The sequence below is a fragment of the Psammomys obesus genome, unplaced genomic scaffold (assembly GCF_907164565.1).
Source record: "Psammomys obesus unplaced genomic scaffold, mPsaObe1.curated_primary_1811, whole genome shotgun sequence".
Taxonomy (NCBI): Eukaryota; Metazoa; Chordata; class Mammalia; order Rodentia; family Muridae; genus Psammomys; species Psammomys obesus.
This window is the reverse complement of record NW_026596073.1, coordinates 13,828,979-13,850,204: the sequence shown is the minus strand read 5'-3', so window position 1 is coordinate 13,850,204 and position 21,226 is coordinate 13,828,979. Positions and strand designations below refer to the sequence as shown.

Genomic DNA, 21,226 nt, shown 5'->3' with positions numbered 1-21,226 from the left:
CCAAGGTCCCTGAAAACACAGAAAGTCTATTTTATCAAGTACCCCACAGGGACAGGCACCTCCCATCTACAATTAAAACAACTGAAGTTTCACTCTTTAAACTGTTGACTGAGACCCATCAATAAACCTTGGAATTAATTTAATGCAATTGGTACATAAGAAACAACAACTACAACCACAAAAATCTCAGTGTATACTGTGCTGCAAAGTTTGGACTCACTCACATCCAGGAAGTGGAGTGCACTGAGTTTGAGTGCAAAATGCATTGGAGTTGAGAAAGCTGGAGAAGGGGACCGTGGCAGATCCAGTACCACTGTTTTCTCCAGCCTCATACTGGGTACCAAATCACTCCAGCTCCGATGTCTTCTCACCTGCACTCAGCCAGGAAAGTGAGGCTGAGTGTGTCTGTCTTTCTAAGTGTCAGGAATGGCAGCTAAGGAGTCTGCCTTCAGCAATGAATGTGTACGATGTGAAGGAAAGCCAGAGAAGACCCTCACAGCAGCTCAGGCAGAGTGGATGAATAACAACTAAGCATTTAGAGCTCAGGGTTTTTCCCAAAGGCCTGAAGGACAAGGGGGTGGGGTGAAGGGGAGAATATTGAAAAGATATAGGTAGAAAGTGAGGAGGAATCCATGGAATGGGAGCAAACTGAGACACGATTTCTGCCTGAGATTCATGCCACTGTGGACAATGTGAAGTAGGATGCGGATGCCCTTCAGTTTACGCTGTCTGAGTCTCTCTCTCTCTTTCTCTCTCTCTCTCTTTCTAGTAAGTATTTGGGCCTGCATTAATTCTAAGTCTGCAATGGTGCAGAACATCATGTTTGTCAGAGACCAGAGAGGAAACATACAAAGTGGACACAGGCTGGAGATGGAGTGCAGTTTGATACTGTGCTTGCGTAGCATGAATGAAGCCCTCAGTCAGCTCCTAGCACCATATCAAACAGGGATGATGACATACACCTGTAATGCCCGCATTCATAGGGCAGAAGTAGGAGGAGCAGATATTTAAGGCACATAATGAGTCTGATGCCATCCTGGGCTATGTGAAAATCTGTCTCAAGAGAGAGACAGAGGAGAGAGAGAGAGAAATCAGGACAAGATGTATCTTTCAAAGACACGTGTGTCTGTTTTCTCTAACTAGGCTTCTCCTTCCATGGCCCTACCATCTCCCAATAACTTCCTCAGAATTTGAATCTATGAATGGATTATACTATCAGTTAAGCCAGGGCCCTCATTATCTAATTGTTTCTGGAAATGCCTTGAAACACCCAGAGTTGTGTTAACTGGGATGCTAGGCATCTCTCAGCTCCATCAGAATTGACCATTACAGTTGAGAAGCTGACACACAAGCAAACACTTCCTTTTGTACGAGGGTGATATAAGTGGCCTGCCGCAGGAAGTGAGGGCTTATGCTCTTTATTTTTCCTTGTGTTTCTCATAATGGCACAGATCTGTGTCCATTTATTCATCCTGCCTTGATCTATTATTGTATAGTAGAAATTCCTCTACCCTAGCATTTCAGGGACTGGAAATCAGCCTTTGTTTAGACTCTAGCTAGTCTTGTAGCTTGGATATCTTCAAGTTAAGAAGAGAGGTTTTTGTGTTTTGTTTTTTGTTTTTTTCTAATTCTGTAGCCCCCCCCCCCCCCCCATGCTACCACTAATTTTTGACAAAGGCTTAATGGTAGCAGGCAGGATTAGAGGATAGATTCAATTGTACCAATATTATGGTTTGAATAGATAATGTTCTCCAGGACATTGCTATTTGAGCGATTGGTCCCAGATGTTGGCAATAGTTTGGGAGGCTGTGGAAGCTTAGGGCGGTGGTGGCTGGAGAGAGCAGGTTGATGGGAGTGGGTCTGCAGGGGCATTTCATCACTGGTAGCTTCCTGCATTGTTCCCTGCTTTCTGGTCCATTACAGAAAGAGAGCTTCTCAGATGTGCCACATTCACTGGGATGGGCTGCCCCCTCTGAAACGATGAACCAACCTGAGTCTTTTTATTCCCCACAATCTGTTTCCTTCAGACATTCCATCACAGCAATGAAAATGAACTAAATCAGCATGTTAGCGTGCTTTCCCAGGATGTCAGGTGCTCGAAGACACACATGTGTAAGACCCAGGCACAATCAAGGGTGAGTTCTCCTTGTTAATGATCGTTTCCTTCTCGACCACTCAAGTGTGCTAAGCAAAAACCCATTAGGTGGCCTAGCAGGGGAACCAAATTTACCTGAAGGAAGCTGTGATGTTCTCAGAAGCCTCCCCGAGAACCCATAGCATGAGCCCATGGACTCCATCTTAACTACGTGCTTCGGGAGGCTCTAATCTTAGGGTACTACTTGGTTTTTGAGAGTCTCATTTTGTTGGGGATCAGTTTAGAAGACAGAAAAGTTATAAGAAAAATGTGCTTATAACCATATTTAGGGAAAATGATGGAAACGAAGGTGGGGGGAAGCAACGTGACATTTATCAAGCCGTGTTTACAATTTGAGCCCATGTCTCATTAACTCCCCTCCCCACACACTCAATTCACACACCGGTACACAAAGGTGACACACAGCTGGTCTGTCCACTACCACCTGTTAGATTTAACAGAGTGATGAAGTCTTTCTATTTATTTATTTATTTAAAATAAAAAAATTAATTACAATTTATCCACTTTGTATCCCAGCTGTAGCCCCCTCCCTAATCCCTTCCCACTCCCACCCTCCCTCTCTCTTCTCCTCCCATGCCTCTTCCCAAGTCCACTGATAGGAGAGGTTCTCTCCCCCTTCCATCTGACCCTAGCCTATCAGGTCTCATCAAACTGGGTGCATTTTCTTTCTCTGTGGCCTGGTAGGGCTGCTCCCCACTCAAGGAGAGGTGATCAAAGAGCCAAAAGTCTTCCCCCCCCTTTTTTTTTTTTTTTAAATAAGACTTGTATTTCAGCAGAGCCCCACTAAAACTTTTCAGTTATAACAGTTTGTACATCCAAGTTACTGTCATTATTTTTGCTGGATGCAAAAATAATGGGACATGGGACTTTTATGTTCCAGGGCCATATATAACTTTCTTTGAGAAAATAACTTAGCTCCAGATAGAAAACCAAAAGATAATTTCTTACTGTGACTTTTCCTGTCATATAAATGATAATAAGTGTCAAGTAAAAATGTCTATTGTGAGGGCTAAAAATATGCAGTAGATAGAATTCAGTAGGTACTCAGGGCATGTTGGTATCATATTTCTTTATTTTTCTTTTTTCTTTTTTTTTTTTTTAATCATTTTTCTTTAAGGTTAAAGAAGGGGAGGTAAACAACTCAGTTTCTCAACCCAGGAAAAAACTGAAAGAAGATGGAGGGGAGTGTTCACACATGCCCAAGGGAATGAGGGTGGGTCTCTTCTTGGCATGGCAGAATTATACATGACATTACAAAACATGTAGCCTTTGCAATTTAATGGCTATGGAATTTCCTATGGCATGATGGTATATGTCAGCCTGTGAGTTAGGATACGTGAGTCACCAGGCAGATTGCTTCCCCAAGACAACTAAACAAGCTAAACTGTGTAATGGGGTTCAACCTGGGTCCTAATTACAAAGTGCCAGAAGCATCTTTGCTCTTCGGAAAATCTCCTGATATAAAGAACCCTGGTCATATGAGGATATTGTCACTCCTGAAATGTCCCATGGCATTTGATACTCCCTTGCAGAGGCTTCTTTCTGTGTTTGGAATTCCTCCCCACCCTCTATCTGCTTGGCACAGTCCATTCCTAAGCCTAGGAAGCCTTCTGAGTCTCCTTCACAGTGGGGGAGACGCCACTCTCTGTACTCTGAGGCTGCCAGGCTTGCTGCTGTCCCTGTGCTGATCCCACTGTCTTCCCACTGGGTTCCCCAGATGTCTTCCCACTCGTCTCCATGCTGTCCATGGACGGACAGTACATCCTTTGAGGGTCTACACAGTCTACAAGTGTCAACAAGTGGATGAATTCGTGGATTAGAGCGTAATTCACATTATCCTTTCTTCCCGCTATCATACTCTGCTATAAAACAAGTAGCTATGTTTTGCAGGGTAGTTAGGGAAGTTGGAGTCTTTATAGGAGAAGGGAGGGGTGACGTGTGAATTCCTTCCAACTTGACACTTAGGTGCTCTTTTGAGCAAATGAATTCTGTTAGTAGATTACTAATGATAGGAAGGGTCTTGGTTCTTATGAAGAGCAGGTTAGGGTTGTACTTTTTAAACATCCTCACATATTAAAGAAGAATAAACTAGCAGTTCTAGCTGAGTGAACCTCCCTGCCAGGGCTCACGTTGGCCTGGGGCCTGCCAGTGTTGTCACACCGATTCACGCCTCGCTGAAATTCTGTGGGTGGCTCTGAAGTGGGGCTGAGTGTGAGAGGAAGTTTTCTCCGTGAGGTGGACAATATTGTAGTGCAGCATGGAGCGCAGCTAGGACATCTAACGTTTTGTTGAGAGTGTCACGTCTAGTGTAGGTACGTAATTGAGGAAGAAGCCTGCTTACAATGAGCTGAAGCCTCTTGTCAGTGAAGTCATATACAAAGGATGCTTAGAAAAGCCTTACCCCTTTCAGAGGACCATCTATAGTAGGTTCCCATCCTGTTCCTTCTCTTCCACCTCTTCTGGTGTCTATCCTTTTGGCCATTCTGAATGAGATTTAAGCATCCTCCCTAAGGCCCTCCTTGTTGTTTAGCTTCTTTAGGTCTGTAGATTTTAGTATACCTATATTATATGGCTAATATCCGCTCAGTCTCTATGTGGGTCTCCAAGTAAGGGGAGCAGGGGCTACCTCTGTCATGAACTAAATTGCCTATTCTTTCTTTGATCACCTCCCCCTGGAGATGCGGCCTTGCCATGCCACAGAGGAAGAGGATCCAGGCAGTCCTGATGAGACTTAACAAGCTATGGGCAGATGGCAGAGGAGGAGAACTCCTCCTTCAGTGGACTAGGGGAAGGAGATGGGGGGGAAGGAGGAGGGAAGGTGGAACTGGGAGGAGTTGAGGGAGGGGGCTTCAATCTGGATATATAACAAATGAATTGTAAAAAAAAAAAAAAAAAGTCCTTCCCCCTTTCAATGAAAACAAGACTCATTCATCAAAGTTCCATGTAACATTGGAAGCTCACATTTTTTGTAAGATTTTTGACCAGTTTTTGATGAACATATCACCTGAAAACCAATCTTCCCCGCTTTCCAGGATAATCCTCCCAGGGGCATGATTTATGAAATAAGTCTCTGAAGTTTTGCCTTTCAACTTTTCTCTTTGGCTAAGCCCACCAGAGAAGTCAGGGCCGAGCCTGCATCAAAGTAGTGCTGCCCTGCAGCATGGCTGCTACGTTAGGCAACAGGGAAAGGTGTCTACTGACCTTGTGAAGTTCCACGGGAGTTGGGGACATGATCTCCTTTATCTCTTGCTTCATTTTCCTCAGGGTTACAGACTTCCTGCCCACATCTGAAGGCAGGGTGTTGCTTCGAGTTGTTTGGCTATAGTGTGGCCGTGAACTGCTCCGTTCCTGGAAGCTGGCCTGTCGCCCCAGCTGACTGCGAGCGGTTGGAGCCTCATGATTCAAACTCATAGTGCTCCCCGACATGATTGTTGCCTGTGGCATTGACAATTTTCAGAAACAATTAAACCACAGAGAAGGAAAAGGTTTGCTTGCTCAACATTAAGCACGGTTCTCCTTCTGCCCAGTCAAAATATGGTGTCTTCAGGGCATAACCAAAGGCTGGAGAATGGATGCACTGACTGAACTATGAAAGTCCGGAACATGCTTTGCAATTACGTTTATAATGCACATCTCAACTCCAATGGAAGTACTTAAGCCCCTGAGTTTATTTAATCAAATACCACCCCTAGCAATGTTGAGGCAAATTGAAAAGCTCCAACATTAGTTTACTGCAAACTGTATTTTAAGCACTAACTCTCCACTGAGTTGGCTCTAAGAGCTGGGATTCGTGAAGCCACCTTCAGCGTGTTTTATAGATGTGATCTGAGTGTTTCTTGGTGGAGGCAAGGCTACTGATATCTGTAATGTTGCCTCTGGCTCCAACAGAAGCAACCTGTAGGCTGGGATGGCATTACTAATGCAGAGGCAGAGGGCTCTCCTAACTCTTCCTGCCTGACACTGTCAAGAGCGTCTTTCTTCGGCTCCAGAAGCTTGTAAACACATCTTTCAACACTCATAAGCATTTTGGCTTCTACATCTCATGGCACAGTGTTTCTTAGAAATGGTTTTGTATAATATTCTTGGGAAAATGACCCTTTTATATTAGATTCAACACTTTGGTCAAATGCTATGAGACTTGAAATGGGTTTTACCAGGAAAGGGAAGTTTGTTCAGTTTCAGATATATTCCCTGAGTAACAGAGAAGCAAGATTACATCCCAGATGACTGGATCTTAGAAGAGGGACAGCGAAGGATCTGAAAGCAGTACCATGGTGGGAATGGACATCTCTCAGTTGGAGGATGCCAAGATCCTAACAGGACTGCAGCCAACTCTATGTTCCTTACATGCCGCCCATGTCCATAAAGGCTACACTGGTAAATGTGCCTGAAGCCACGGACACAGACGTTACGTCCGTACTCATGTGAATAAACAAAACGTGCTTTGTTTACATTTACAAAACCCATAAGCAACAAAGCTTGATTTGTTGAGCTTTCTAAATACACTCACTAATTTAAGCCCATAAGTCTATAAGGTAGGCACTACACCCCACTTTATAGAAGGAGACTGGAACACAAAGAATTTGACTTGCCCAAGGTCATACAAGGAACAATTGGGCCAAGGTCACTGTGCAACTATTCATTAGTGGGAACACTGAAAAGTGAGCAGTCTCTTTCTCATTGTCTCTATAAGAGTTTGTAACTCTCAGCTGATGTCCAGTTCATATATGTACCACTGAGAGAGTAGTTACACAACTGCCAAGTATTGACGTAAATACGCATGGCTCTAACAACTGTATGAAAAAGAAACAAAAACAACAAACACGTATGGACTAGACCACTTATGTCATGGATGCTTACATTCTAGCTGCAGGTAAATGCTTGCTGATGACTGAAGGCTGTGTATAGTGTCACTCAATAACGTCATAAGTAGGCACTACAGGTCTTATTCCTTCACGAAGGGAAGAAGTTTGAAAGAGACACGTGGGTAGGTTTGGTAACTTGCCAAGAGTCTGGTATGGGAAGCCCAGAAGTCTGGTTGCAGTCCTTGACCAATGGGCTCTGCAACTTCACTGACCACATAAAACTTTTACCCATTTGGGCAAAAGCCACTAATGTTTAAGCAAATGTAGGCATGTGTAATATGTCATGTTTCCGATAGATACCTTTATTGAGGTTTATTTACACCTCTCTGATGGCCAGCTGTGTTGGTGTCGTGGACATCTTTCATTTGATGACACTTTCGTATATTGCTTCTGTGTTTAACCTGTCGGTAACTGATAGTATGCAGTGATATTTTTTTCCTGCACTGACAACCATCTATCCATTATTACCCACTTACAACAGTTATCTTCTGTGTTTATATCTATTTTTTCCTTCTCCCTCTCTCTTTTTGTGAGATCCACAAGAAGTATGTGGAAAATAAAACAATTACTGAGGCTGAGAGCTAACAGCCTGGCTGTAATGAGTCTGAGTTGCCAGAGGAGACAGGGCAAATGGATTTACTAGGGGTCCCGTGGAGCAGAGAAGAGGGAAGAAGACCCCATTCAAGTTTTCAAATGATGGCTGGATTGTTCATTTAACTGAAAGTCAAGGGAGTCAATAGCATCTTAAAACGTTTATAAAAGCTTAAGTACAAATAAAATTTAAACATTTATCTGTTAAAAAAGTTAAAGTAGCATTAATTAAGAAACAGCAAACTCAGTACTTAATTTTTATTTCATTTTTTAAACATCAGGTTCTCTACTCATCACTGTGCTAAGTATTATATTACTATAATTTTTATGTTTTTTTTTAAACCATTTTTATTTTGAGACAAGGTTTCTCTGTCTAGCCTTGGCTGTCCTGGGACTGGCTCTGTAGATCATCACCCAGAAATCCCTATGTTTTACATAAGCAATAGCAATTGCTTGGACTTACTTTGAGTTTTTAGCTTAAGGGAAGGCCATACATTTTTCAGTACTAGTACTGGGCCAAAATTATTTCTAGCAATAATGAAAATGATTAGTAAATTTTCATTTTAATGAAATAATTTTAGCTAATCCATATTCATAAACTCCATAGTTTGCCTTAACTTTTGGTGCTGAAGTTAAAATTTCATCCACAGGATTCTGGCTTTAATAAAAACAGAACAGCTTTCCCAATCAAGAGAACAGAATTCATTTAAATTAGTGAAGTTTTTGTGATAACAGTGTAAATACGAATTTAATCTATGAACCTTGTGAACATTCCTCCTAGCTGAAATTTAATTTCTCTTGGGCTCATCCCATTTTCTTCTGCATTTGTAATTTCTGGGGACACATCACATAAAGCCCTGACGGAAGCACCTGTGGGCTGTGGTGCCTTACCTCTGGGAGATAATTCAACTACAGATAAATGACTCAGGATCATCCTGTTACTTTTTGCAGCACCTTCAATGAACCCAATGAAGTGAATTCCACAAGAGAAATGTATCAAAATGGAAAAGGCTTGGGTGCCAAAATACCCCATGTGAGGACACTGCCCCAAAATAGTGAATTGTGCTGGAAGGCTCCGCTCAGGAGCAGATTGACTTGAAGCCAAGCATGGAATAGAGCTCTGGGGGGGGGGGGAGTCTTGTGGAAGTGTTGGGAGCAAGATGGAAGGACCTGGAGGGGACAGGAACCTCACAAGAAAACCAACAGAGACAACTAACCCAGTCCCATGGGGGCTTTCAGAGACTGAGGCATCAACTAAGGTGCATGCATGATCTGGACATAGACCCCCTGCACAGATGTGGCTGATGGGCAGCTTAGCCTTCAAATGGGGCCTCTGGCGAGTGGAGGCAGGGGTGGGGGAGGTTGCTGTTCCTAACATGGATTCTATTGCCTGCTTTTGGATCACGTCCCCTGGCAGGGCTGCCTTGCCCGGCCTCAGGGGATAAAGATATGCTCAGTGCTGATGTGATTTGATGTTCTGGAGTAGGTTGTTGCGGGGAAGAGGGGCTCCCTTTTCTGAGGGAAAAAGGAGAGGAGAAAAGTGAAGGAGGGGAGAGAGGACTGGGAGGAGAGGAGAAAAGGGGCACCCTTAGGATGAAAAGTAAATAAACTTAAAAAAAAAAAAAGACTTGTGAATTGTGCTACTTCAGCCTGGGATACTTGTCATTCTATGTACAAGGGGTGGTAAAAGTTTAAATAAACCAGCTGGCACTTAAGAATTGTGCTCTTTAAAAAAAACTGTATAAAAAAAGAAATCAATGGCTCACATCTTAATTTAAATTTTATAAGTCTATCCATGCCCAGGTCCTTTAACTGTGCTCTGAAGCCAAAATTCATGCCAGGTAGTACTATGGTGCCTATAAATTCAAACTACGGTTTTCCTTCAGAATTCTCTTTGCAAATTCACAAACATTAGAATCACATAAAATATCCACACATGCAATTGAGAAGCAAAATAATATAAAGATGAGTAACCATTTTAGAATCGCAAGAGTTCCACCCTGCTGTGCCATTCGCATTCCTTATAGTGACTTGGGGACCTCATATGACATCAAAACAAAAATGAGACTTTCACCACTTTACTTTTTTATAGCTTTGAAACTTTAAAAGAACATAAAAGGAAACATTCCAGGCCTTCCCAGATTGAGTCTGAATACTGTCAGCAGCTTCATAGCTTTGCTTCAGAAACTGCCCAGAGTTCAGCTACTACAATCCAGTTTGCTTACGGAATATGGGATCAAGACTTTTCAATAAACAGCAAAGCAGGGAATAATATTTTTGCTTGCTTATTAAATAGACTGGTCTTTTTAAAAACAGCCACATGATTATCAACTTAGGGATAAAGCAGAATGTAATTGTATTTCCTCTTATGTTCCTCTTAACGGTCAAATTAATTTCTACACCAGGTACAAATGAAAACATGCCAAAGAAACCTTTCTAAAGCAGCTAATAGAATGAAATGCACCACTGTTGGGGAACTGGGCTGGCTCCTTAGCGATTTGGTGGGAAACGGGTACGCTCAGGGTTAGCAGGGGAGCAATGGCAGAAGCCACAAGTCAGTAAGAACTGCATTGTACAAAATCAAACTGCTGTCTGGAAGGCAAGGGCAGGGAAGGCGGCTTCACAAGCAAAAGTAGAAACAGAAAGGGTAGCTACCAAGAGAGTCATGTTTCTCAATGACACACGCCTGTCGGCTTTCTCCTGTGAAAAGGGGTTAAAGCTTTTAAATGAACTGCTGTGATCAATGCAAACGTAAAAGGACCAAAAACAAATGAATGTAGAAACAATCAAGATAAGCAGCGGGACTGGGGCTACCTCAAGCTCTCGAAGGATCCCCGACTGGCCACAGGTCTCCAGGTCCTCCAGTGCTTGAGACCAGAAGTTTTCCTCCTGCTCAGCCTCCGCATTGTCAGAAGCCCCTGTGAAGCTGCCAACAAGAAACACATTCTGGGTTAAGGAAGACACACACACACACACACACACACACACACACACACACACACATGCACATACCCTATGGTTCTCTTGCTTGGGACTGGTGGCTGACATCTATAATCCTAACACTTGGGAGTCTGAGGCAAAAAGAATCGTTTCAGGTCATCTTGGCTCCATACGGACACTCCGACTCAATGCAAAGGAACTCTTGACAAATCTTACATGTGACTTAGTGTGAAAACAGCCTTTAGGGGCCGGGAAAGGAGCTGCTTGTCACAAAGAGAACATGGCTTCTAGAAGCTCAGTTCCCCCAGTGCTACTCTGTGAGACTGTACTGCTGCCTGGTGGGACCCAGCTATTCCTGGGCAGCACACATTTAGAAACCTTCTATGCGGCTGATGTGGATGGACAAGGCAGTGACGTCACAAGGTCAATGCTAACAAGAGCTGCCCTTGGTTGCAGGGAAGTGCAGCTCCTCCCTCTGAGAGCTGAAGTCACCCTGGATGGTGACAGCAGTGGGGTGCAGACTTACCCACTGGCTGTGGACCGATCCCAGTCTTCATTACTCAGCCCCACATCTGGGTAAGTCTGGCTTCGAGGCTTGGGGACTGGGGACAGGCTGCCTCTCTGTTTTGGACTCCTCCAATCATAGGTGTTGAAATTGTATCCTGAAGTCTGAAAAGTCGTGCCTGAAACAGAAGCGAGGCATTAGAGCTGGCCCTGAGGAGCCTCTCGTCGATTGAGGAACGATGTCATTGGCTGGCAGAGGGTTGGACAGCAGAGTAACAGCAGGAACATGAGCAAGTGCACAGTGGTACTGATCCTGCATCACTGCTCTGAGAGCTTTCTTCACATCCAGCTTCGGTCCTAGAATTTTTGCAATTAAAAGATGATGCTAAACGCTTTGAATAGTGGTTTCCAGTAGCCAAGCCTTCCTGGGGCTTCAATTCACAGTTTCAGTAGAACCAGTTTTCAGGTCCTTCAGTACCACGCATGTACCTTCGTCTTCCCCTAACTGTCATGGCTGACACAGGCCAGGGCTCTAGATCTACCAGCCCTCACCTCTCCTTTCACAATTATTCCACCATGTTTCAGTGACAAGACTCATTTCTCATCCAATTTAAACCCTGGAGGGTGCTTGGCGTGGCGTATAAGAATCCTCAGCCATCAAATCCCGGGATAGGTTGGGAAAGCTTAGCTCCTATAAGCAGGGCACTTGGAGGCTGGTTGCCACAGCTGAAGCAGGCAGACCCAGGGCAAGACCTTTGTCCCTCCATATTGCCCTGCCGTCTGTCTCTCTCTTAAAGTCAGAGGTAAGGAAGATGCCAGCATAAGGTGGCTTAAGCGTTAGTATGTTCATCTGTATTGCAAAACAAAGACTGACCTCTCTGTCAGGGGGTTAAATCTGATAAGCCTGAGGGAGAGGCAGTGGAGAAATGGAGAGCAGAACAGGTTACACATTGCACATCACCCTTGAATGTGAGCTACGTCCACAGCAGCAAGCTTTTGACAGTACTAGACGGAAAGGACGTTTCTAAGTAGGCAGAAGTTACATTCTTTGCAAGTATTTCAAGGAAGGCATCTAGAAGGCAACCTCAAATATGTGGAGGAGTATGTAGTTTTTCAGTTATAATTTTTTTGGAGTATACTGAGAAATCAAGGCCATAGCTATATGCATAGCTCAGACTGCACAGCTTATATCATAATTATCACACATTTCTCAATCCATTTGCTCAGGCTGTGTAAACACACCCATATGGCTTAATACCAGATGCGTGTCTTACTGTATTTAAGGAATTCAACATAACATATAGCCCTGGACCCCTGTTTTCACCATTTGGGGCTAGAACTTGGGTAATAAAAGGTGTCAACATTTATTAGGTCTGACTGCTGGGAAGACAATGTTGAGTAATCTGGAAACAGTAAGGGTGAAGATCCAGTCATACGTAATAAAGGCTATTCTCTACCCCCAAATCCAGCAATTCATTCTCTCCACTCCCAAGGACACACTCTGGCCTCGCTCCCTACTTACATGTGCTCCTCCATGCAGGGGGAGGTGAGTCTCCCGACCACCCAGGTTGAGACAATCTGGACCTATGGCTGTCTCTGCTCGCTCTCTCCCACCGCAGCTGGGCTGTGTGTAAGCTAGTCAGAATCTGTGAGATGTCCTGACCATTCCTAAAGCTAGGAAATGTCTGAAGGATCCTTACATGTCTTGTTCCAGATGCGAGTCCAACAGCTGGAGCACTGCTAACTCTTGGGATCAAGAAATGACCCCCAGGATAAAGTGCTCAGTGAAATACAGCAGAAATATTTAGAAACCCAGATCCCCAAGCACTGTGGAGTACATGCTTAAAACTGAAATCATATCACTGTCAGGGCTTGGTTTAAGAGGGGGAAAGTGTTTTGATTCTGGCTGGAGGAGAGAACTAGCTCCTCTACTAAGTGTACTTATCTTTGCAGAAGCATGCATATGTGTGTGCACACACACATACAAACACACACACACACACACACAGACAAACATGCACACACACAGGCACATAGGTGCACATATGCACAGAAGCGCGCACACACACGCATACACACATGCACAAACACCCATGAACATGCATGCATACATACATACATGCACAAACATGTACACACATGCACACACATATGCATGCTTTATAGATAACTCCAATTTTTACCTGTTAACACATTTTGAACTGATAAATAACAGGGTGGATAACATATGCAAACACTAATTATTTTTAAGGTATCATACTAGGGACCAACACTTGCTTAGAAAATAATGAAGAGCCGGGGACATAACGGAATAAAATGCCCTGTAGAGAGGCCCAGGTACAAAGTGTGCTATATTAGAAATTCAAGGCCTTTGACCTTAACATGTAATATCAGAGAACCAGCAAGGGAGTATTTGAGCTGTTTGGTTTTTTTTTGTTTTAAAGAGTCTGTGACTATATTTGGATTTTCTAAATAACACTGCCAGAGCTATGACATCAAACACTCACGCAAAGCAAGAGTTCAGTGAGGACCTGCATGTGACGCTGCAGACTTGAGGGAGGCTGTGTGATGAAGGCGACGGTGATGCCGAGACACCAGAGATGCTAATTGACAGAAGCAGTGGGTTGAGATGTCACTGAGACACCACGTGCCTCGGCCGGGGTCTGGGCCAGTGTGAAGCAATACATCCCCGCCGTGGTTAAACGTAATCATTCCTGTTTTCGTTTATAAGTAGCTGAAACAGGCAGATGTCAGTGCAGTGACTTAAAGTGCCGAACGTTAGACCGGCGATAGCAAGCCTGTTTTTAGCGGTGAGGTGATAACAGAGCCTCAGGAATGATCGTCTACCCTGGGGTCAGACTGAAATCAGTGGTCCATGTGCGTGAAAAACAAACTGGAAAAAATAGCACTAAACCTTGTTTTTACTGTATGGCTGTGCAAGTTTGTGACATTGAAACACACCTATGATATTGGAAACTACATTTGTCAGAGTGCATTGTGTTTGTGTGTGCTGGAGATGTGTGCGCATGCACATGAGTGTGCGTGTTTGTGTATGTCAGAAATTTTACGTCTGGTGTCTTTCTCAAATGTTCTCCAACTGTTTTGTGGGACAGGACCTCTCACCTAACCTGGAGCTTGTTAACTGGTATCTGGCTGGACAGCAAGCCTTAGGAATCCCACTGTTTCATCCTCTCCAGTGCTGGGATGCCCCTGGGTGTTTTCCTTGTTTCAATGTAGGTAGAGAGCCCAACTGGGCTCCTTATGCCTGTGTGGAATGCACTTTACTAACCGAGTGTCTCCCCAGATTCTGTAAATTGCATTTTAAGTAAAAATTTGATAAAAAGACATTTAAAAAATATATATGTTGTAAGTAATCACTGCTTTGATTTAGAACTGGAAACCTTTATCCCTCTCCTTTCTTTATTGCTTCTGCATCTTGGTTTTAATATTGAGGTTTATATTTTGTGTCATAATGAGGGTTTAAAATTCAGTCTTGGTTCTTTCTGATGAGTACAGTTTCATTTTATTTATTTGCAGAATGGAAGATAAAGCTTTGCAAATGTAGGTGCTTCTAAATTGCCTTGGCATGGTGATTTTTATTTTTAGGGATAGTAAATCTGAGATATTTGTAAAGTCCTGACACCCCTATGCAGGTGCACTTGGTTTTCTGTATGTACTTCCAATCCATGGTCTTTAATTTCCACCCAGTCTTCATTGGGAAAGGAAACTAAACAATGTTGGCTCCTACACATAAAGCTTGAAAATGCTTTTTGGGAATTTACTCCCCAAGTTTATAAGTTGGGAGCTGTAAGTCTTGTTGTTACTTGTATTCTTGGAAACCAATTTTAGAATAAGAAGGCAAGCCAGATAATCTTGGCCAGATTTGTTTTCAAAGACCCAGTAATGCAAAGAACAAGAAATTCAAATCGTATGCTTGTAATTGTTCTTGCCAATAAAATGGTTTATGTGTCTGGATGAACACAGCTTTAAAGATGGTGGTGGTGGGGGCAGTTATTCCTGCTTTCAGACATCACCTCTGAAGGAAAGGACAAATAGCAAAATCCAATCCTGTCTTCAGTAGTGTAACAGGTCCATAATTTCAAGCCAAAATATAGGCAAATTCAGCGAGAATTGGGTGGTGTGAGTGTGTGTGAGTGAGTGTGTGTGTGTGTGTGTGTGTGTGTGTGTGTGTGCGGCTGAGAGAAGACTCCTCTGGCCAGAGACTTGTAGAGACCACTCAGCCAAAGCAGAGGCCATCACTGGGGCAAAGCAGCAATGGTTTCCTTAGAACATTAGGATGCACTGAATGGGCTGTTGGCTGCAAATACCCTGGACCCTGTCTATCACCAGGAGAAAGACAGGAGGACTGAGAGAGGGCACATACGGATAAACAGGCTATTCTGCCTAGGGACCTCTGCAACTTCTGTTCCCCACCAGCTAGAGAAGCCCTTGTCCAGTTACCAGTGTGAAGCAGCTAAGGGTTGCTAACCTAGAACACAACAGGGGGTTGCGGCTAGCCCAGAGCTCTAGCAAACTGCCAATTCAGGGTGGATTCATTCACTGGGGTGACAAGCGACAAATTAAAGAGGATGGGCACAAGCTATATGCAAAGTTTAAATCCAAAGAATAGCTGTGGGAAGGCAGGAAATAGGGGAGGAAAGAAGAAAGGGAAGAAGACAAAGTATAACAGGAAAAGCCTGTCATAAGCAAAATGCTGAAGGTGAGTAAATAGAACATCAAAAAATTAGTAAGTATGCAGCATCATCGGCTGTAAAACTAGATGCCAAAGAAGACATTCCAGAACTCGGTGGAAACGAAGCCAGTTGATGGTGATGATACCCAAACATGTAGAGATCTGAGGCTAAATGGAAGTAAGTTGGAAATGCCACCACAGGAGGACAGGTGAATCTGTGTGCTCAGTACAGTAGTCTGCATGCTTTAACTACGTCTTCAGAAAATTTGGGCTCAGACTATGCATATTGGCATCTGTTCCTGACTTTTGCCATCATGCAGAACCTACATTTCTAATGCACCCAACTCAATACAGGAAAGGAACAAAATCCAAGAGACTGAATAAGAGAGTTAGATCAAAGGCAAAATTCCATGTCAAAGACCCAGAGTGAAAATAATAAGTAAACACAGCTGACCATTTCTGGGGGTGGGGGGTGGGGGATAAATCAATCCACCAATAATTGAATCATATAAAAATTAGAAACAAATATACTAAAAAGTATATTATATTAGGGATGTGTTCAGAAACTGAGACACTAAAAGATTTAATCAAGAGATTACTTAATTATATACAAGTGTATTTAACCTGAATTAAAAAAAAGACTTATTTTTCTAGAGAAAATGCAAATGGTAAAAGAAAGCTCAAACAATTAGATAAATTCAGCTACCTGAGCTGAGAGTCAAGGATTACAGAGCTCCTAAGAGCATCAGTTTCCCTGTGGGTGAAAGTTCAGTAGGTGACAATTTGCTGTCTTTTTTAAAAATTATTGATTTTTGCTATAGCCAAGCATATTCAGGGTTTCCTCAGTTAGAAGGAGCAGTAATTAAGACCCAAGGGCCCAAAGATCCAGATCTGGATAAAGAAGACTAGCTTGGGCCAGCAGATAATAGGAGAGAAAAAAGTCACCCCAGAGATGAGTAGGAGAAGTTTGTATTCTGAACCACTCATTAAAATCAAGGTTGGCCCACTGTAGCATTTCCTTATTTATCCCGTTTCCCCCTTAACTTTTGGTAATCTGTATCACTTTCTTTTCCATTGAGTAATATTTATTGTTGTTGGTAGTTGTTTACTTGTGAACTATTAGGCCCCTCTATGAAAACAGACTTCATCCTGTTGAATTATGCTGGACCTTAAATATCTGCTGAATGAGTAAGTGGGAGATTTTGGTGACGTGGTGGAGAGCAATAACGAACGTGGTAACCAAAGACACAAAGCCATCAATTCTTTTGCATTGTGGGGGTTCAGCAAAACTGAGGCAGCTACAGGCTTTTAAAGGAGACAGAGCCTGTGTGAGGGCTTTCTGGGATAGAACAGAGTCCAATGAGAGGCTGGAGGGACAAGTTGGAAAGACTAGCTCCATGTCAGAACATGATAACAAGAGGAAAATCAGTATCTTTACGCTTTGCTTGTAAGAGGTCTGTTACAAATAGTCACAAGCTGAGTACACCTGGCTTTCACCCAATGCCGTAAGAAAGAAAAAGAAATCAATACTCAGTGCTCTCGATGAACAGCAAGTTCAAAATTAAGCGATTACTGCATAGTTTGATCCAAACCCCTGTGTTGCTGTGGGTGGCCCGGGCAGGCTTGCTGTGCTCTGAGCCACCAGTCAGCTAAGCACACTTTTCTGATTGCTCTCCTCGAGTAAGCTCCGTTAAAATGGACATACCAAGAAGAGAGAGAGTCACAGGCCAATAAAGAGGCTCCAAAATAGGTGGGAGAGCAGCTGAAGAAATCAAGCTATTTTGCTTGAAGAAGGAAAGACTTAAAAAGAGAAGTGATAACATCTTCCCACATCTGAAAGGGCTCTCCAGCAGAAGGGGCTGGAGCTGGATCTAAATCACCTTGAGGCGTAGCTAGGAATAACAGACAGAAACCAAGGGCGGGGCAGATTTCAGTCTTACACAGTCAGGAGCTGTCAGAGATGCTGGAGAGGGAGGGAGGGCAGAGAGAGCCTGATAGCTCAGTGCTCAGGGACACACAGCATGCCCACACCCAGCAATGCTGGCCACAGCCCCAAGGATCACACCGGATGTCGACTAGCTGGCCTCTGGGTCCTCTTCTCACACCGGCAGAAAGTCCAGTGACCTTCAACTTGCAGTTTCCTTATGGAGATTGCATGGGAGTTGTTACATGAACATGTTTAGTAAACTCTTAAGCTGTCTACTGATATAAGGCATTGTTAGATTTTTAAATTATCTTAACTCTGCCCGATCATCATGATCTCTACCTGCCTCTTAGTTTCCTCAGCCTTATAAAGACATTAATGTGTCACTGTTAAATTTAATACTACTGTGACTGTTATTAAAGTTTTTGAAATGCTTCATAAGTAGCTTTTCATCTTTTACTAAGGAAGGACAGAGAACATATTTCATACGCCAATCACGGTCCTGGTTTTATGGTGTAAAGGGCTGGAATAGCTGAGTTCTTACGTATCATTTCATGGGGCAGAACTTATTATCAACAGTTTTCTCACAAAAATGTCTGTAAAAATCTTTCCACATTAGTAAAAAAATAAATCAGCACACCCACTGATATATAAACCTCATCTACTGTGATAAAACATGACTAGAGTCCTTTATCTAACACCTCCTTATGCCCCAACAATTTTGGGCATTGAAAACGTGACATTGGGTGGCATGGCTAACTTGTCCCAACGCCTTATGACTTGGAAGAATTGCCAGATAAATGAAGGATTGAATTTTATTTGTGGTACAGGCTGGAGAGCTGGCTCAGAAGAGGATCTGAGTTTGGTTCCCAGCCCTCACCTCAGGTGGCTCACAACTGCTTGTTACATCAGCTCCAGGGAGATCTGACACCTCTGGTCTCCTGCACTTACATGCACATACTCAGCACGCAGTCACACACACACACACACACACACACACACACACACACACACACACCACACCATAATTAATCTTTAACATACTTGAGGTGTTCGACATATTTTTTCCATCAATTTCTAATATCATGACAATGCAATAGCTTGAAAAACTGATGTAATAGGGGTCTTTTTTGAGACTGAGACTGCAAACAAGGATCATTCATGGAGATAACCTAGAACCCCTGCACAGATGTAGCCCATAGCAGCTCAGTGTCCAAGTGGGCGCCCTAGTAAGGGGAACAGGGATTGTCTCTGACATTAACTCAGAGGCTGGCTCTTTGATCACTTCCCCCTAAGGGTGGAGCAGGCTTACTAGGCCATAGAGGAAGACAATGCAGCCAGTCCTGATGAGACCTGACAGGCTAGAGTCAGAGGGAAGGGGAGGAGGACCTTCCCTATCAGTGGACTAGGGGAGGGCCATGGGAGAAGAGGAAGGGAGGGCAGGATTGGAAGGGGATGAGGGAAGGAGCTACAGCTGGGATACAAAGTGAATAAGTTGTAATAAATAAAAAAGAAATTAAAAAAAAAGAAAAGATATGTCCTTTCAATTTTTTTTCACCTATCTAGGACTTGACAGAGAGTGACACAACAAAGGCAGGCTAAGCAAAGAGAATGGGAAAACCAGAATGAGAAGCAGCTGGATACACACTTTCCTAAAGGATAGTTATAACTAAGATACCAAGTTTTGTGCCCTCCAGGCTGTTTGTGTTATGGATGTCAGTACCATATGTCTGTGAAGACACATCTATGACACACCCTCACATATCACAACTATAATTCCATGACAATTAGCACTAAGGAAAACTTCAGTTCTTATTTAAGCCATGCATGCTCATGAATCAATAGGGTTACCAGCCATTGGTGATTCTATTGATAGCAATCTCAGAAAAATCCCTGCCTGTCTTTGTGAAATCTTTGCTTAAAAATACAATGCGATGGGACCTGTCTCCATGAAACCGCTCTACAGTGCAGTCTGTTTTCCTATCCACCTAAGCTTCTGCACTGAGCACTTGGCCTTCAGGACCCTATCCATGTATATGATAAAAGCCCATAACTTACAAGGAGGAGAGAATTCGAGGCCAGCAGGTGGAAGGTGTTCAAGGTGGACACACTGAAACAGACACGGGTTATAAAAAGGCATTCTGCACGTGGAACAGAATCTTCCGTACCTTGACTCCCATAGCTGGCATCTAGTCCAGACCCATCCCAGGAGTCCACAGCACTGTCCACGCTGGGCACAGTGGAGGGGTACACGTCAGTGAGCTTGCCAGGCTTCTGTATCGGAGAGGGTTCCTCTTCGGCATCTCCTAGGTCACTCGAGTGGCTGGTGATAGGGAACTTCTTGGGACTTGATGCTGGTTGGGCTTTACAGACAGGGAGAGAGAGTGTGCATCAGTGTAAATTCACATGAGATCCTTGAATACTCTAGCTAGAGAGGGATTTCCCTAGAAACACACATAGACACCTGCACATTCTCTTAAGGAAGGAAATACACTGGAAATCCTTAATTGGGACTCTCGCCCCACTTACCATCTGTCTGCTTCTTAATTTTCAGGGTGACAGTCTCTCCTGCCATCTGTAGCAAGTGGATGGCTTCACTCAGAGGCTTCCCCTTCAAGCTGCTGCTATTGATGGCTAGGATTCGGTCTCCAATGTGGATCGCTCCAGTCCTGGAATACCAGACAGGGGTAGGGAAGGCAGATGTCCCAGACATGGGTAGACCCAGAAGGCAGGGTAGGAAAGATAGACATAATCCTGGCATGCTTCTTGGGGTAAGTTTCCCAGTATTCCTGCATGCTAGTTATACTAGAAACTTGGCAAGGTCTCTAAAATTTACTTCCAGCTCTCTCTTGGAAAATGTTATGACCTGCATCTGTTGTGAATTGTTTTTTGGGTTCCAATAAAATCAGAAAAAAAGTGTTTTAATTAGTTTTGAGAATGGACTTGGGTAATTTTTAAACTCCAAGAAAGCTGAGTCATTTGGTAAGCTCCTTATAGGTCCCCAGGAAATGAACTCTGTTGAACAATAAACGTAGCAGTGCGTAGCAGCCAACATTCTTGATTCCCACAAATTTAAAATGTTTAATATAAGATGGTGCTCATCTTACCATAAGACAGGTTCAAGAGGCTGAGACATAAATGAGGCAGGCACAGCCGCAGCCTGGTATGATTCTAAGGGTTGACAAAGGCTTGGACTGAAAGGCCTATGTAGTGCTAAGTTTAAGGCCATCTCTGTCATCCAGCTGTGTGACAGTTATCTTATATCAAGCTCTCTAGATATTAGTTCCTCACAACTACAGTGGGGATAATAATCTCATAGGAAAGCCCTGAGGATGAAATGGGAAAGCGTGTAGAAAAGCTTGGATTGAAATGTGGAAAAAGAAATCATGTCACTTAATCAATTTATTTTGTGTGGTGTATGTATATGTTTGTGGGTATGCATATACATGTGTGTGTAGATGTCGATGTCAGAAGTCAACCCTGGGTCTCTCTCAATCATTCTCTATCCTATCTATCTATCTATCTATCTATCTATCTATCTATCTATCTATCTA

At 43.4% G+C, this 21,226-nt stretch overlaps 1 protein-coding gene across 7 annotated transcripts in view; it reads right to left on the bottom strand.

Moving 5' to 3' along the window:
* The window catches only part of Grip1 (glutamate receptor interacting protein 1), a 492,514-nt gene that overhangs the window by 27,384 nt on the left and 443,904 nt on the right, over positions 1–21,226 (bottom strand). For 4 of the 7 annotated variants that reach the window (XM_055626000.1, XM_055626002.1, XM_055626001.1 and 1 more), the window contains exons 17-22: positions 20,202–20,341; positions 19,841–20,035; positions 11,078–11,234; positions 10,426–10,537; positions 10,267–10,311; positions 5,357–5,590 (exon numbers count right to left, since the gene is read on the bottom strand). In XM_055626000.1, the coding sequence (XP_055481975.1) occupies positions 5,357–5,590; positions 10,267–10,311; positions 10,426–10,537; positions 11,078–11,234; positions 19,841–20,035; positions 20,202–20,341 (883 nt within the window). The remainder of the gene's footprint in view (positions 1–5,356; positions 5,591–10,266; positions 10,312–10,425; positions 10,538–11,077; positions 11,235–19,840; positions 20,036–20,201; positions 20,342–21,226) is intronic. The other 3 variants (XM_055626004.1, XM_055626005.1, XM_055626006.1) reach the window with 1 other exon arrangement.